Here is a 16,878-nt window from a genome sequence, read left to right as displayed (position 1 = left end):
CTCGAAGGAAGAACATAACACCACTGAAGGTGCTACAGGTCCATTTACAGCTAAGACAAAGAACACCACCTTGTTCAGTCTAGAACGCAACCAGCAAAGCCTAGACTATGGGAAAATACGTGGCACAAACATCCTGGTTTGCTCATCAAATAAACTGCAAGATAAAAGAAGAGAGATGGGACTTCTCTGGTGGCGCAGTGGATAAGAATTCGCCTGCCAATGCAGGGAACATGTGTTTGATCCCTGGTCCAGGAAGGTTTCACATATGGAACAACTAACTCAGCGCGCCACAACTGCTGAGCCTGCAGTCCAGAGCCCGCGGGCTGCAAGTGCTGAAGGCAGAGCGCCTGAAGCCTGTCTCCGCAGCGAGAGGAGTCGTTGCAAGGAGAGGCTCGTCTGCTGCACCGAAGAGCAGCCCCAGCTCGCCACAACCAGAGGAAGCCCGCGCAAAGGCAGCAGACACAGTGCGGCCAAGAAAAAAGAGACAGAGAGAGAGAGAGAGGTAGGAAGAAGACACAGATTAAAAGAGGTTTAGGAGACACAATCAAAATATGCGGATGATATTTGAATCCTGACTTTACACAAACAGTAAGAACAAAATCAGAAGCTTACTATGTATGATATGATCCATCAATTTGACTTCTGGGTATATATCTTAAAAGATTGAAAGCAGTGTCTAAAAGACATATTTATACATTCATGCTCACAGCAACATTAGTCAACAGAACCTAAAAGTAGCATCACTAACTCAATAGACATGAGTTTGAGCAAATTCTGGGAGATAGTGAAGGACAGGGGAGCCTGGCGAGCTACAGTCCATGTGGTTACAAGAGTTGGACATGACTTAGCAACAAAAGGTGGAAATAAACCAGATGTCCAATAATGGATAAAAGGATAAGCAAAATGTGGTATACACATACTATAAAGTATTTTTCAGATTTAAAAAGAAAAGAAATTCTGCCACACAACATGGATGAGCCTTGAGAGTATTATGCTCAGTGAAATAAGCCAATCGCAAAATCATATATGTGTGATTCCATATATATGATGTATCCAGAGCAGTCATATTCACAGAAACAGAAAACAGAACGGTGGCTGCCGAGGGACTGGAATTGAGGAAAACGGAGAGTCGTAATTCAACGGGTACAGAGTTTTAGTTTCAAGAGGAAGAAGTCTTAGTGACCGGTTACACAGCAGTGTGAATGTACTTAGCACTACTGAACTGTACATTTAAAAATGGTCAAGATGGTAAATTTTGTGTTCTGTATTTTACAACAATTAAAAATAAATCTATTATGTATAGATATGGATATAAAAACCTCAAGAAAATATTAGCAAATCAAGTCAAGCAACACATAAAGAGAATTATATACCATGTCTAAGTAAGATTTATCTCAGGAATGAAAGGTAAGTTTAACATTCAAAAATTAATCAATCTAATACACTGTATTAACAGAGTAAGTCACAAACCACATGATCATCTTGACAGATACAGAAAAAGCATTTGACAAAACTGAACACCCTGCTGTCATGAGACCACTCAGTAAACTAGTGAGAGGGAACCTTCTCAATCTGATAAAAAAGCATTAATGAAAAGTCTATGGCTAACATGATACTTAGTGGTAGAAAACAGGAAGCTGTCTTCTAGGGCCAGGAACAAGACAAGGATGTCTAGTTTCATCACTTCTACTTAACACTATAATGGAGGTTCTTGCCAGGGCACTTGGGCAAGATGAAGAGAAAATATGAAATGAGATGAAAAGAAAACCATATCTATACTGGAAAGGAAGAACTAAACTATATTTGCAAATGACACAATTTTATATAGAGAGAATCCTAAGGAATCTACTTTCACACATGCAAAAAATTGAGTTAATAAATGATTTCAGCAAAGCTGCAGGCTACATGGTCTATATACAAAAAAAATTTATTTCTATATTTAAGCAATGCATAGTCCTAAAATGAAATTAAGAAGTCCACTTACAGTATGACCAAAAATATTAAAAAACTTAAGATTATATTTAACAAAAAGTAGTACAAGATTTGCACATTGAAAACTACAAAACACTGCCGAAGAAAATCAATGAAAATGTAAATAAATGGAAAGATAATTTATGTTCATGCTTTTGAACATGGATTATTATTAAATGGCAACACTCCGCAAAATAATCTATACATTTAAGGCAATCCCTATCTTGCTTTTTTTGAAGAGAGGACAAACTGATTCTAATGCTCATATGGAAACGTAAGGGACCTAGAACAGCCAAAACAGTCTTGGAAAAAACAAAGCTGCAAGACCCAGATTTCCTGACTTCAAAGTTTATCATAAATTTTTAGTATTCAAGACAGTGTGGTATTAACATAAGAACAGAAAAAAATCAATGGACTACAACTGAAACTCCAGAAAAAAAACACTTGTATTTGTGGTCAACTGATTTTTCACAAGGGACCCAGAAACAATTCGTGAGGAAAGAGTAGTTTTTTCAACAAATGGGGCTGAGACAACTGGAGGTCCATACAGAAAAGAACCAAGTTAGGACGCTACCTCAAACTGTATGTACATATTAACTCAAAATGTATCAGACACCTAAGTGTGAGACCTAAACTATAAAACTCTTGGAAGAAAAGGGAAGAATAAAAATCTTTGTGACTTTAAATTGGGCTGTGATTTCTTAGCCATGACACCAAAAGTATATGTGATTAAAAAGAAGATAAACAAAACTAGACTTAATCAAAATTTAAGAAATGTGTCCTTCAAATTAATCAAGAAAGTGAAAGAACAGTATAAAACAGTTGCAAATCACAGATCTATAAGAGACTTTATTTAGAAAATAGAAAGAACTCAACAATTGAATGATAAAACCAAAACCCAAATTGCAGAACAGGCAAAAGACTTGGATAGTTCTTGAACAAAGATACACAGATAAATGACCACATGAATAATTACTTATTATAGAAATACAAATCAAAACCACAATAAGATACCACTTTATATTTAGCAGGATGGCTGTAATGAAAAAAAGATAATGACAAGCAATGACAATGATGTGGAGAAAATGGAACGCTCACATACTGCCAGGGGACTGCAAAATAGTACATCTGCTTTGAACGCTTCCTCACATGACCCAGCAATTTCACTCCTGAGTATATACCCAAGAGAAATGAAAACATTTCTACACAAAAACATATATACAAATGCTTATGGTATCATTATTCACAATAGTCAAAAAGTGGAAACAATCCAGAATATGTATCTATTCAGTGAAAAAGGAATGAAGTACTGATTATACTACAGAATGTATATCCTTTTAATATTAAGCTAATTAAAAGAAGCCAATTATAAAAGATCAAATTATATGACTCCGTTCACATGAATGGTCCAAAATTCTACCTATGAAGAATTCTACCTATCTTCTACCTATGAAGATAGAAAGTAGATTAATAGTTGCCGAGGACTAGGTTGGGGAAGGCTGGGGAAGATACTAGAAAAAATGGGTACAGGGTACCTTTTTTGGAGTGATGAAAATGTGCTAAAACTAGACAGCAATGATGGTTGCCAAACACCATGATATATTAAAAAACAATGAACTGCACATTTGTTATAAAGGTTAATTTTATGGTACGTGAACTATATAAAGCTATTCTAAGATGTGAGAAGACATGATTAATATGAAACAACTGGAAGTCTGAATACTGGCTATTGCTAATATTAGAGAATTATTGTTAATTGTAATTTGGTGTGATAGTGGTATTACGGTTTTGTTTAGAAGGAAAAACACTCCTTATCTTTTAGAGAAACATACTGAAATATGTATAGACACAATGATATGGTGTCCACGGTTTGCTTCAAATATGAGGAGAGTCAGTTCAGTTCAGTCGCCCAGTCATGTCTGACTCTTTGTGACCCCATGAAGTGCAGCAGGCCAGGCCTCCCTGCCCATCACCAACTCCCACAGTTTACTCAAACTCATGTCGAGTTGGTGATGCCATCCAGCCATCTCATCCTCTGTCGAGGAGAGTAGGTAGCCATATGAAAGAAACAAGATGGCCAATGCCAGGGCTGAGTATGCAACACAGTGTTCAACACATTACATTGTCCATTTTTGTGTATGTTTGAAATCTTCTATAATTAAATGCTAATAATATAGCAGGCATTTATTAGACCACATAGGTCAGCTCACCTGAGTAACCTTAATGCCGCCAACAATGCAAACATTCCACAATGGCTTAATATAAAAAATAATCTTAATATTAACTTTAAAATTCCATGATTCTTCTTTTGATTCTTGAAACATAATTCAGAGTCATTATAGAATACAGTAAGTTAATAGCTTAATTTCTAAGATTTTTGCTGTTGCAATTTAAGTTCTTATGCAAAAAAGAGAGGCAATTTCCCCACAGCTGCTTCACAGAAAGCAGGTCTGTCAAGATTCTCCAGTCTAGGGACACTATTGTTCTCAGCATTCCATTTGACTAAGTAACACAGGATAAGTTGCTCCCCTGTACCTGTTGAAGCAGTCAAGAACTAGCAAGTGAGGGTAGTGTCGGCAAACATTTTCTGTAAAAGACCAGACAGCAATCATTTTTGGTTTTGCAATCACATGGTGGCCTGCTGTACCTTTCCAGCTCTGCTACTGTAATGTGAAAGCAGCCATAGATAACATGTAAATACATAGCTGTGGCTGTTTCCAATAAAACTTTATTTATAAACACAAGTGGTGGGCCAGATTTGGCTCATGGACAGTATCTGCCAATCCCTATGCTAGGGTTATTAACACCTGGAAGAGAATTAAAAAGAGAAAAGTACAGTTTGGAACATACACTGATAACAAAAAACCATGACATTGAGAATATACACTTACACATGAGGTATGCAGTACTTACAGGAGTTTGGATCATCATGGCTCGCTGATCTCTCATTGTTCTCACAATATCTAGTGGATAAACTGGCTGATTGCATTCAATGAGACACATGGCTGTTTCCATAGTAATAAGAACCCCAGTTCTTCCAATCCCAGCACTAAAAAGGACAAATATGGGGCAAAGTCTTACTGATACTGTTCTACGAAACTTCTTATGCCTTTTGTGCAGAAACTTATAGAACAGAATCATACTACAGTAGAAGAATAACTTGATTTTAATATTTTATATTACCAAAAGTGACAAGGCAACTGGAAACTATTTTGAAAACAAAAAAATTTCACTTAATACAGATTAAATGGTTTGTAACCAACCCTCCCCCACTGTTAGTTGCAAATATACAATTTTAAAAGCGTTACATTTCAGTTTATAAAATCTGAACAAGGTATAGAAGATTAGTGACATAACAGCTTTAAAATGCAAAGTAAGAGAATTACAATAATAAATCATTAACAAAAGCAAAAAAGATAACTAAAACACTCAAAAAAATAGCTTTTAAAGCCAAATTTAATTTTCATTAAACTTTACCACTGAGGTAGTTAAGAACAACCTTGTGGAGCATTCTGTAGCTACTGAGAACTAAGGATACGCAACAGCCAGATGTGCCCACCATTCCTGTCACTGCCTCTCAAATAACTGGTCTATAATCTGTTTTGATGGATGTGAAAGTCTGCTCTTAAAAAGTGCTGGAAAGTATAAGGATAAAGAGATACCTTAATACATCCTCTGAATCAAGTCACTTAATAACAGAAGTAACAAGGAGAAGGAGAAAATAATTCCTGGCTCCTAATCTCTGGGTCTGTGGCAGTGAGGCTGGAGTCACTGATTTCAGTCCCTTGAGGGCAGATGGGCGCCTAAATCTGAAAGGAAGGAGGGTGTCCGCTACTGCTCACTTGGAGCTGCTGGAAGTGGCACATCCTGAGGTAGTATTGGGAGGAGTCATCACCAACTCGATGGACATGAGTTTGGGTAAGCTCTGGGAGTTGGTGATGGACAGGGAAGCCTTGTGTGCTGCATGCAGCCCATGGGGTTGGAAAGAGTCGGACATGACTGGGCAACTGAACTGAACTGAACTGACTCCAAGGAGGTGAAATGCCAATCAAAGGTCTTAGGAGGAGCCAGGATGGAGTACCTTGCTGAAGGGGGAAATCCAAACCTTAGGATGCAATCTAATTCTCACAATATTGTTATTTCATCAAATCTGTAATACCATTAATTTTAAGACATAACCCAATTTCAGAGATGTTTGACTATGAAAAAGACAAACTTCTAAGAACTAGTATTATTTTTACTTTTAAACAGTAATGAAGTTTCTGCCAATTGTATGTTAAGTCATACTCTTTGCTTTCTACCTTCAGAACACAGCTTTTGAGTTCTAATTACCAGAGTGACAATCACAACTTAAGGGCAAAATATAGTACGTATTCCCTTTTAAAAATGGCCTATTTAGTCAGTTAGTCAGTCAGTAATGTCCAACTCTTTACACCTCCATGGGGGCCAGAGCCTGCCAGGCTCCTCTCTCCATGGTGATTCCTAGACAGGACACTGCCCTGGGCTGCCGTTCCCCCTGGGCTTCACTGGTGGCTCAGACAGAACCTAGTCAGTTACTCAATCATAAAAGACAGAAAATAAAATACCTGCAATGAACAACTATAGGTTCTTCCTTGCCAGCCCTCTTATTTCGTACATGGCAAACAAAATCCAGAAAGTCACTTGAATCGTCAGGGACTCCATGGTCAGGCCAGGCTATATACTGGATCTGAGTGAGTGGACGACTCTCATTTTTCTACATATAAATGAAAGATAATGCAACTGACTTAGAAATAATTCTTAAAATATATGTAAACATTCACGTCACTTTAATTTTAGAAGCAAAAGAAACTACTTTCATTATGCCCCAAAAGTAATGTATAGATTCAATAAAACTCAAAAGTTTAAGGAAAAGGGAAGAAACTACTTTATAGAAACAGCTGTATCCATTTAAGTATCAGTCACCTGGATTATCACTCTTCTTGTAACTAAATTTCTATATTTGTATTTTTAGGATGATAATCAAGTAAACAGACAAAAACAGATTAAGATTCCAGAGAAAAGTTTAAAACAAAATTAAAGAACTGTTAGGTGAGCAAAAAAGGTTAAAGAAAATTTTTTTTATGAACAAAGTTGGGCTAATCCTGATAAGCACAAGTGAAATGATGGACATCAAGAAAATAAAATCTCAGAGTAAATGCAGATTAAAAACTGGAGACCATAAAACACAAAATCAAATCAGGATTTAATTCTTCTCTGGGAACCAATTTCTCCATTGGTATAATGGAGAAAGTAAGATATTGAATGTATACATCTTAGTTCAAATCTCAATTTCCCCAGTTAAGACAGTATTTCATGGTCTCATTTTCTTCAAATGAAAAGTGAAACAACATCTACACCTAAACGGGATAGTCTAACGTTAAACGGATTCATTGCAAGGACCTGCAAATCACCCAATCACGGCTGTTTGGAATCATATACTCATAGTCAGATTCCAACACTGTGAAATCTGGTTACTGTCTTTTACATTGGGTGAACTTCCAAAGAACATGAAAGTAAAGGTACTGAAGAAACGAATTCCCAGAGAGACCTCAGTTCAATTTGGTAACTAATGTTAGATGGTTGAAGGCATCTAACAGCAGAGACATTACTTTGCCGACAAAGGTCCATCTAGTCAAGGTTATGGTTTTTCCACTGGTCATGTATGGATGTGAGAGTTGGGACTGTGAAGAAAGCTGAGCGCCAAAGGACTGATGCTTTTGAACTATGGTGTTGGAGAAGACTCTTGAGAGTCCCTTGGACTGCAAGGAGATCCAACCAGTCCATCCTAAAGGAAATCAGTCCTGGCTGTTCATTGGAAGGACTGATGCTGAAGCTGAAACTCCAATACTTTGGCCACCTCATGCGAAGAGTTGACTCATTGGAAAAGACCCTGATGCTGGGAGGGATTGGGGGCAGGAGGAGAAGGAGACAACAGAGGATGAGATGGCTGGATGGCATCACCGACTCTATGGACATGGGTCTGAGTAAACTCTGGGAGTTGGTGATGGACAGGGAGGCCTGGTGTGCTGTGATTCATGGGGTCGCAAAGAGTCGGAGACGACTGAGCAACTGAACTGAACTGAATATAGAATACTTTTGACTATTATTGTTAACAAAAGAACTTAATGGTACCAGTAATCTACAAGAAGGGTAACTAAAATCATATTTTATTAAGTTTGGGGATAGTGTTTACCTGTTTGTCCATCTATTCATCTATGTACGTATGTATTTATGGCAGCAAATTAATTTTCCCAATTATATTTGGCTCAAACCTTAGAAACCAATTTGTGTCACAGCATAGTTCTGAGGTACTCAGGACTGCAAAGAAAAGCCACTATAACATATAAAACTGCTACGGATAATCCGTAGGTGGAGAACAACGGGATATACGTATTACCTGATGTGACCACTGACCATACACAAGCTCATCTTTCATGTCTATTTAGGAAAATGAAGAAAACAGCTTCTTGGCTTGCTTTGTTATATACGACCATGCCCAAACCCAAAATTCACTCTGATAGTATCTCTAGCCCATAAGGTTTTGAAACTGTATTTTCTTGTAACTTCAGCTTTACTCAGTGCCAGATGCCTGCAGTATACATTAGCACAACTTCGAGCTCCTTTGCTTCCTGGTCAGCAAGGTCCCATCTCGCTGGATTCTTCCCGTCACGCTCAGGGAGGGGAGCGTTAGGCGTGGTGTGTGAGGGGGTTGGGGGGTGTGGTCTCCTCTCCGAAGGCCTCACCGAGGACGCCTGTGATGCTGGCTTTTCTCCAGCACTCTCTCCTTTCTTCCTGCAGCCCCTCTGCCCGAGACGGCTGGTGCAGGCACTGGCCGTCTGACAAGACAAGCAGATTCTGCCTCCACATACATCTTCCAGTTGGGTTACTGAGCTGGCATTTATTCATCAGTTTGCACTTCTGGCTTTAATCTGGAAGCCAAATGGAGGGACTCAGGGAGCAGGTAAGGAAAACTAACAATTTAAAAGCTGTAATCACACCCACTCCAGTCTCCTTGTCTGGGAAATCCCATGGACAGAGGAGCCTGTCAGGCTACAGTCCATGGGGTCACAGAAGAGTTGAACATGACTTACTGACTAAACAGCAGCAGCAATCTGTCTGATGTTACAGTGTCCTGCCTACAATCTTTCCCTCTTAAATAATGAGGAGATGGTGAAACTGGTCTTCTCCACTCATTTCATGTTCAGTCTCTCAGTTTTGTCCAACTCTTTGTGACCCCATGAACTGTAGCACGACAGGTTTCCCCATCCTTCACTAAGTCCCGGTTCTTGCTCAAACTCATGTCCATTGATTCAGTGATCCATCCAATGATCTAGTCCTCTGTCGTCCCCTTCTCCACCTGCCTTCAATCATTCTCAGCATCAGGGTTTTTTCCAACGAGTTGGCTCTTTCTATCAGGTGACCAAAGTATTGGAGCTTCAGCTTCAGCATCAGTCCTTCCAATGAATATTCAGGATGGATTTCCTTTAGGATTGACTGGTTGGATCTCCTTGCTGTTCAAGGGACTCTCAAGAGTCTTCTCCAACACCACAGTTCAAAAGCATCAAGTCTTTGGCCCTCAGCATTCTTTATGGTCCAACTCTCACATCCATACATGACTACTGGAAAAATCATAACTTTGACTATACAGACCTTTGTCAGCTAAGTAATGTCTCAGCTTTTTAATATGCTGTTTAGGTTTGTCATAGGTTTTCTTCCAAGGAGTAAACATCTTTTAATTTTGTGGCTGCAATTACCATCTGCAGTGATTTTGGAGCCCAAGAAAAGTCTGCCACTGTTTCCACCGTTTCCCCATCTATCTGCCATGAAGTGGTGGGACCAGATGCCATGATCTTAGTTTTTTGAATGTTGAGTTTTAAGCCAGCTTTTTCACTCTCCTCTCTCACCTTGATCAAGAGGCTCTATAGTTCCTCTTCACGTTCTGCCATAAGGGTGGTGTCATCTGTGTCATCTGCATATCTGATGTTACTGATATTTCTCCTGGCAATCTTGATTTCAGTTTGTGCTTCATTTAGCCTGGCATTTCACATGAGGTACTCTGCATATAAGTTAAATAAGCAGGGAGACAATTCATAGCATTGACGTACTCCTTTTCCAATTTTGAACCAGTCCGTTGCTCCACGTTTGGTCTTAACTGTTGCTTCTTGACCTGCATAAAGGTTTCTCAAGAGGCAGGTAAGGTGGTCTGGTATTCCCATCTCTTGAAGAACTTCCACAGTCTGTTGTGATCCACACAGTCAAAGGTTTCAGGATAGTCAATGAAGCAGAAGTAGATGTTCTTCTTGAATTCTGTTGCTTTTTATACGATCCAACAGATGTTGGCAATTTGATCTCTGGTTCCTCTGCCCTTTCTAAATCCAACTTGAACATCTGCCAGTTCTCAGTTCACATACTGCTGAAGCTAGCTTGGAGAATTTTGAGCATTACTTTGCTAACGTGAAATGAGTGCAATTGTGTGGCACTATGAACCTTCTTTGGCATTGCCCTTCTTTAGAACTAGGATGAAAACTGACCTTTTCCAGTCCTATGACCACTGCTGAGTTTTCTAAATTTGCTGGCATATTGAGTGCAGCACTTTAACAGCATTATCTTTAAGGATTTGAAATAGCTCAGCTGGAATTCCATCACCGCCATTAGCTTTGTTCATAGTGATGCTTCCTAATGCCCACTTGATTTCACATTCCAAGATGTCCGGCTCTAGGTGAGTGATCACACCATCGTGGTTATCTGGGTCATTAAGGTCTTTTTTGTATAGTTCTTCTGTGTATTCTTGTCACCTCTTCTTATCTTCTGCTTCTGTTAGGCCCATACCGTTTCTGTCCTGTATTGTGCCCATCTTTATATGAAATGTTCCCCTGGTATCTATAATTTTCTTAAAGTGATCTCTACTCTTTCCTATTCTATTGTTTCCCTCTATTTCTAGGCATTGTTCACTTAGGAAAACTTTCTTATCTCTCCTTAATATTCTTTGGAACTCTGCATTCAAACGAGTATATCTTTCCTTTTCTCCTTCGCCTTTCATGTCTCCTCTTTTCTCAGCTATTTGTAAGGCCTCCTCAGAGAACCACTTTGCCTTTTTGCATTTCTTCTTCTTGGGAATGCTTTGGATCACCACCTCCTATACAATGTGACAAACTTCAGTCCATAGTTCTTCAGTAACTCTGTAAGATCTAATCCCTTGAATCTATGAATATACTTCCACTGTATAATCATAAGGGATTTGATTTAGGTCATACTTGAATGGTCCAGTCGTTTCCCTACTTTCTTCAATTTAAGTCTGAAATTTGCAATAAGGTGTTCACGATCTGAGCCACAGTGAGCTTCCAGTCTTGTTTTTGCTGACTGTATACAGCTTCTCCATCTTTGACTGCAAAGAATATAATCAATATGATTCTGGTATTGACCATCTGGTGATCTCTTGTGTTGTTGGGAAGAGGGTGTTTGCTATGACCAGTGCATTCCCTTGGTAAAACTCTGTCAGCATTTTCCCTGGTTCATCTTGTACTCCAAAGCCAAACTTGCCTGTTACTCAAGGTATCTCTTGACTTCCTAGTTTTGCGGTCCAATCCCCTATGATGAAAAGACATCTTTTTTTTGGTGTTAGTTTTACAAGGTCTTGTAAGTCTTCATAGAACCATTCTACTTCAGCTTCCTGGCATTAGTGGTTGGGGCACAGACTTGGATTACTGTGATGGTTTGCCAAAATGAATGGTTTGCCCTGGAAATGAACAGAGATCATTCTGTTGCTTTCAAGACCGCACCCAAGTACTGCATTTTGGACTCTTGTTGACTATGAGAGCGACTCCATTTCTTCTAAGGGATTCTTCCCCATGGTAGTAGATATAATGGGTCATCTAAATTTAATTCATCCATTCTGGTCCATTTTAGTTCACTGATTCCTAAGACGTCAATGTTCACTCTTGTCATCTCTAGTTTGACCACTCTGTCCACTGTCAATTTATCTTGATTCATGGACCTAACATTCCAGCTTTCCATGCAATATTGTTCTTTATAGCATCGGACTTTATCTTCACCACCAGACACATCCACAACTGAGTGTTTTTATCACTTTGGCTCAGCCTCTTCATTCCTTCTGGAGCTATTTCTCCACTCTTCTCTAGTAGCATATTGGGCACCTACTGACCTGGCGAGTTCATCTTTCAGTGTCATACCTTTTTGCCTTTTCATACTGTTCATGGAGTTGTCAAGGCAAGAATGCTCATTAAAAAGGGGGAATAATCTAACAGCTGTCTGTTGTTATTTCCATTTCCATTTCCATTTCCATTGGAGACGTACTCTAATACCTTACTGATATTACTTGGAGGAAGAAATGTACAATCAACACCCTGGTATGATTTTTATGAATTGGGAAAATATTAATAGTAATAAGTATTATTTACTTAATTATTTTTTCACTCATCATTCATACTTAGGTACAGAAATTGGAAATAAGAGAACGTATTTCATAAGATTCCAGCATATCCTAATGAAGCAAATAGTTGAACAATTTTTTGTATTTCTGATAACTAGGACTCAAGATTAAAAACATTTTCATCTTTCAAAGCCTTTACCTTGAACATAACAGCTCTAACCAGTAGGCCCCCCATTTCCATACCTCCTGGTTGAAAAGTGTCATCTTCCTGAAGACATATGCAGTGTTCCCCTCTTCGGAGTGGCAGGTGACTTGGTAGCAGCCATAGGATGAACTTCCTGTGGGTTCCGGCCAATATTGGTGACACTTAACCTGGTATCAATAAATTGTAGAAACAGACATAATTTAGGTTCTCCAATTTTTTTTAATATTTTAAGAACTTCCAAGCTTAAAGAAATGTGACAAAAATAATTTAATGAATTCCCATATACCCTTCAAATGCACTCATCTCACACACTAGTAAAGTAATGCTCAAAATTCTCCAAGTCAGGCTTCAACAATACATGAACTGTGAACTTCCAGATGTTCAAGCTGGATTTAGAAAAAGCAGAGGAATCACAGATCAAATTGCCAACATTTGTTGGATCATCAAAAAAGCAAGGGAGTTCCAGAAAAACATCTATTTCTGCTTTATTGACTATGCCAAAGCCTTTGACTATGTGGATCACAATAAACTGGAAAATTCTGTAAGAGATAGGAATACCAGACCACCTGACCTGCCTGTTGAGAAATCTGTATGCAGGTCAGGAAGCAATAGTTAGAACTGAACATGGAACAACAGACTGGTTCCCAATAGGAAAAGGAGTACGTCTCAAGGTTGTATATGGTCACCCTGCTTATTTAACTTATATGCAGAGTACATCATGAGAAACGCTGGGCTGGAGGAAGCACAAGCTGGAATCAAGACTGCCAGGAGAAATATCAATAACCTCAGATATGCAGATGACACCACCCTTATGGCAGAAAGTGAAGAAGAACTAAAGAGCCTCTTGATGAAAGTGAAAGAGGACAGTGAAAAAGTTGGCTTAAAGCTCAACATTCAGAAAACTAAAATCATGGCACCTGGTCCCATCACTTCATGGCAAATAGATGGGGAGACAGTGGAAACAGTGGCTGACTTTATTTTTCTGGGCTCCAAAATCACTGCAGATGGTGACTGCAGTCATGAAATCAAAAGACGCTTACTCTTTGGAAAGAAAGTTATGACCAACCTAGACAGCATATTAAAAAGCAGAGACATTACTTTGCCAACAAAGGCCATCTAGTCAAGGCTATGGTTTTTCCAGTAGTCATGTATGGATGTAAGAGTTGGACTATAAAAAGAGCTGAGCACTGAAGAATTGATACTTTTGAACTGTGGTGTTAGAGAAGACCCTTGAGAGTCCCTTGGACTGCAAGGAGATCCAACCAGTCAATCCTAAAGGAAATCAGTCCTGAATATTCATTGGAAGGACAGATGTTGAAGTCGAAACTCCAATACTTTGTCCACCTAATGCAAAGAGCTGACTCATTTGAAAGACCCTGATGCTGGGAAAGATTGAAGGTGGGAGGAGAAGGGAACAACAGAGGATGAGATGGTTGGATGGCATCACTGACTCAATGGACATGAGTTTGAGTAATCTCCGCAAGCTGGTGATGGACAGGGAGGCCTGGCGTGCTGCAGTCTATGGAGTCACAAAAAGTCAGACATGTCTGAGCGACTGAACTGAACTGAACATATACCCTTCACAGAGATCTGCCAACAAACAACATTTGTTTTGGTCATTTCTTCTCTTTGTAATGAGAGTCTGTTGGATATATTTCAAAACTGCAAATATAACTGCAAATATCTTGTTTACAACGAGCGTCCACCCAGTGTTTTATCATTCATCATTAATTCTTGCCTGAACTAATCCACCTTTCTCTCTCCACCCCAGGCCTGGGCAACCACTGCTCTGCGTTCTGTCCCCTGTGGCCTACTTTGGACACCACATATGACTGAATCATAAAGATGTTGTGTTTGGTGACTGGCTTTGTTTACTTAGAAGAATGTTTTCTAGGTTTACCCATGTTGCAGCCTGTACCATTTTTTCATATCTTATTATTGCCAAATAATATTCAACTGTATGACTACACCATATTTTATCTGGTATATCTCACTTCTTTCTCCCTATGGCCTACTAAGAGTAACGCTGCTGAGAACACCTTGTGTGGACATGTATTAATTCTCTTGGGTATTTCTACGAGTGAAACTGCTGAGCTGCAGTCACACTGTGTTTAGCCTCTTGAAGAACTGATACGGTGTCTTCAAGATAGTTGAAGCGAAGTGAAGTCGCTCAAGTCGTGTCCGACTCTTTGCGACCCTGTGGACTATAGCCTACCAGGATCCTCTGTCCATGGGATTTTCCAAGCAAGAGTACTGGAGTGGGTTGCCATTTCACCAAATCCATTAGCAAGACAGTAGGTTCCACTGTCTCCACATCATTACCCACAGTGATTATTTTCTGTTGTATTTACTTTAGCTATCCAACTAGCTATGAAGTAGTATCTCATTGTAGCTTTTGTTTGCATTTCCTTGGCGACCAATGATGCTGAGTATCTTTTCATGATCTTATTGGTCATTTGAATGTCTTCTTTGGAGAATCATCTATTCAGATCTTTTGGCCATTTTTAAATGGGATATTGTTATCTTATGGGTAAGTTGTATGAATTCTTCACACATTATAAATACAAATCACTTATTCAAATATATATTAGTCCATTTAAATAATAATAATAATAATAATAATGGCTAACATCATATTTCTTTTAACACATTATGTGTTAGTTGTAGTTTTAAGCCATGAACCATGATGATTAAAAGCCATTTAACCATGGTGATTTTAATCATGACACTGTAAGAAAGGAAGTTTAAAGGTTACAAAAGAGATTAAATCAATATGAATATTTTAACTATAGATGTAATGTAATTTGAAAAATGTCTGAGCAATGTGTAAGATTCAAGTATGACTTACTCTGCCACGTTCAACCTGTGTGGTCAACATCACAACCATGGAGGAGCCTTGTTCCCAAGTCATCTGCCAAAAATCTGTACAAGTGTGTGGTAATGGCCCTTGACAAGCAATGTACTGATTTATAATTCTAGAAGAAGGAATTTCCATCTAAAAAGAAAAAGACACAAAATCCAAATTGTTGTGCATTATTACTTTTTCCTAGGATCAAATATAGGAAAATCATCTACTAAATGATAACTGAATGCAAAATTAATCTCAATAAATGACAAAGTCAGTAATACAAATCTCTATCAACTATTTTATTTGAAGAAGAAGTTTCTTGGCAATGTGCAGTAGCTATATATACTTATCTTTCAATTAGTGGAAACAGAAATTTAAATATTTTCCAAAGCACTCTTATGGAATTAAAAGCATTTATATAGAGAATCCTGTTTCACAGGCAGAGACTTGGTATAGAAATAAAGAATATTTCTCTCTACACAGGAAACAAACTACTATATATAAAAATAAACAACAAGGTTCTACTATAAAGCACAGGGAATATATTTGATATCTTATAAGTTATAATGGAAAAGAAAAAAAAAAAGTCTCTAAACAGCTTATTAGTAAATTTTGTGAGGAGCAAAAATTCTGCCATTTGCTTTAGTTTGGATTTTTCATATTATATATGTGCTTATATATTATGTAATATGCATATAATTATATATAATATATATATAGCATGAAAAGATTGGCAAGTATTTTAAATTCATTATTTTCAGAAGTAAGACTGTAACTATTTGGGGAAGATAAACTATCATCCTATTATATTTTAAACACTAAATTCAAAAGGTGCATGTGTTTACTTCTGGGCTTCCCAGGTGGCTCAGCTGGTAAAGAATCCGCTTCCAGTGTGGGAGACCTGGGTTCAATCCCTGGGTTGGGAAGATCCCTGGAGAAGGGAACGGCTACCTACTCCAGTCTTCAGGCCTGGAAAGTTTCATGGACTGTATATAATCCATGGGGTCGCAAAGAGTCAGACACGACTGAGCAACCTTGACTTTCACCTCACTCACCATACTATTTTAACACTTTGAACAATAACAACAACAAGCACTTAAATGAATAATATACTCAATTTTATTCACATAAAGGAAAGTAAAAATCAAACTAAGAAATCACCATATTTTACCTATTAGATTGAAATATCAGAAAATTTGATAATACCATATACACATATGTAGCCTTTATCTGAAACCACGGGTTCATATATGCATTGGAGTTCAGAATTTGGGGGATTTTTGAAAGGTTCTTCAGTGCACACACTATGTAATGTAATAAATAATGTTTCCTGCAGGCTACAGGTCGTTACTCTGTAATCAATCACTATCAAAAAGTCTACAAATAATAAATGCTGGAGAGGGTGTAGAGAAAAGGGAACCGTCTTGCATTGTTGGTGGAAAT

The 16,878-nt window shown here is 38.3% G+C and overlaps 1 protein-coding gene across 6 annotated transcripts in view; it reads right to left on the bottom strand.

The window, feature by feature from the left end:
* Window positions 1-16,878, bottom strand: part of PTPN4 (protein tyrosine phosphatase non-receptor type 4) — a 189,491-nt gene that overhangs the window by 9,744 nt on the left and 162,869 nt on the right. For 5 of the 6 annotated variants that reach the window (XM_020914513.2, XM_020914514.2, XM_020914511.2 and 2 more), the window contains exons 23-26: window positions 15,436-15,582; window positions 12,626-12,754; window positions 6,558-6,706; window positions 4,885-5,020 (exon numbers count right to left, since the gene is read on the bottom strand). In XM_020914513.2, coding sequence (XP_020770172.1) covers window positions 4,885-5,020; window positions 6,558-6,706; window positions 12,626-12,754; window positions 15,436-15,582 — 561 coding nt within the window. Of the gene's footprint in view, window positions 1-4,884; window positions 5,021-6,557; window positions 6,707-8,444; window positions 8,922-12,625; window positions 12,755-15,435; window positions 15,583-16,878 lie in introns of those variants that run through there. The other variant, XM_070476321.1, reaches the window with a different exon arrangement.

This window comes from Odocoileus virginianus, chromosome 13 (assembly GCF_023699985.2).
Source record: "Odocoileus virginianus isolate 20LAN1187 ecotype Illinois chromosome 13, Ovbor_1.2, whole genome shotgun sequence".
Lineage (NCBI taxonomy): Eukaryota > Metazoa > Chordata > Mammalia > Artiodactyla > Cervidae > Odocoileus > Odocoileus virginianus.
This window is presented reverse-complemented; position numbering and strand designations above follow the sequence as displayed.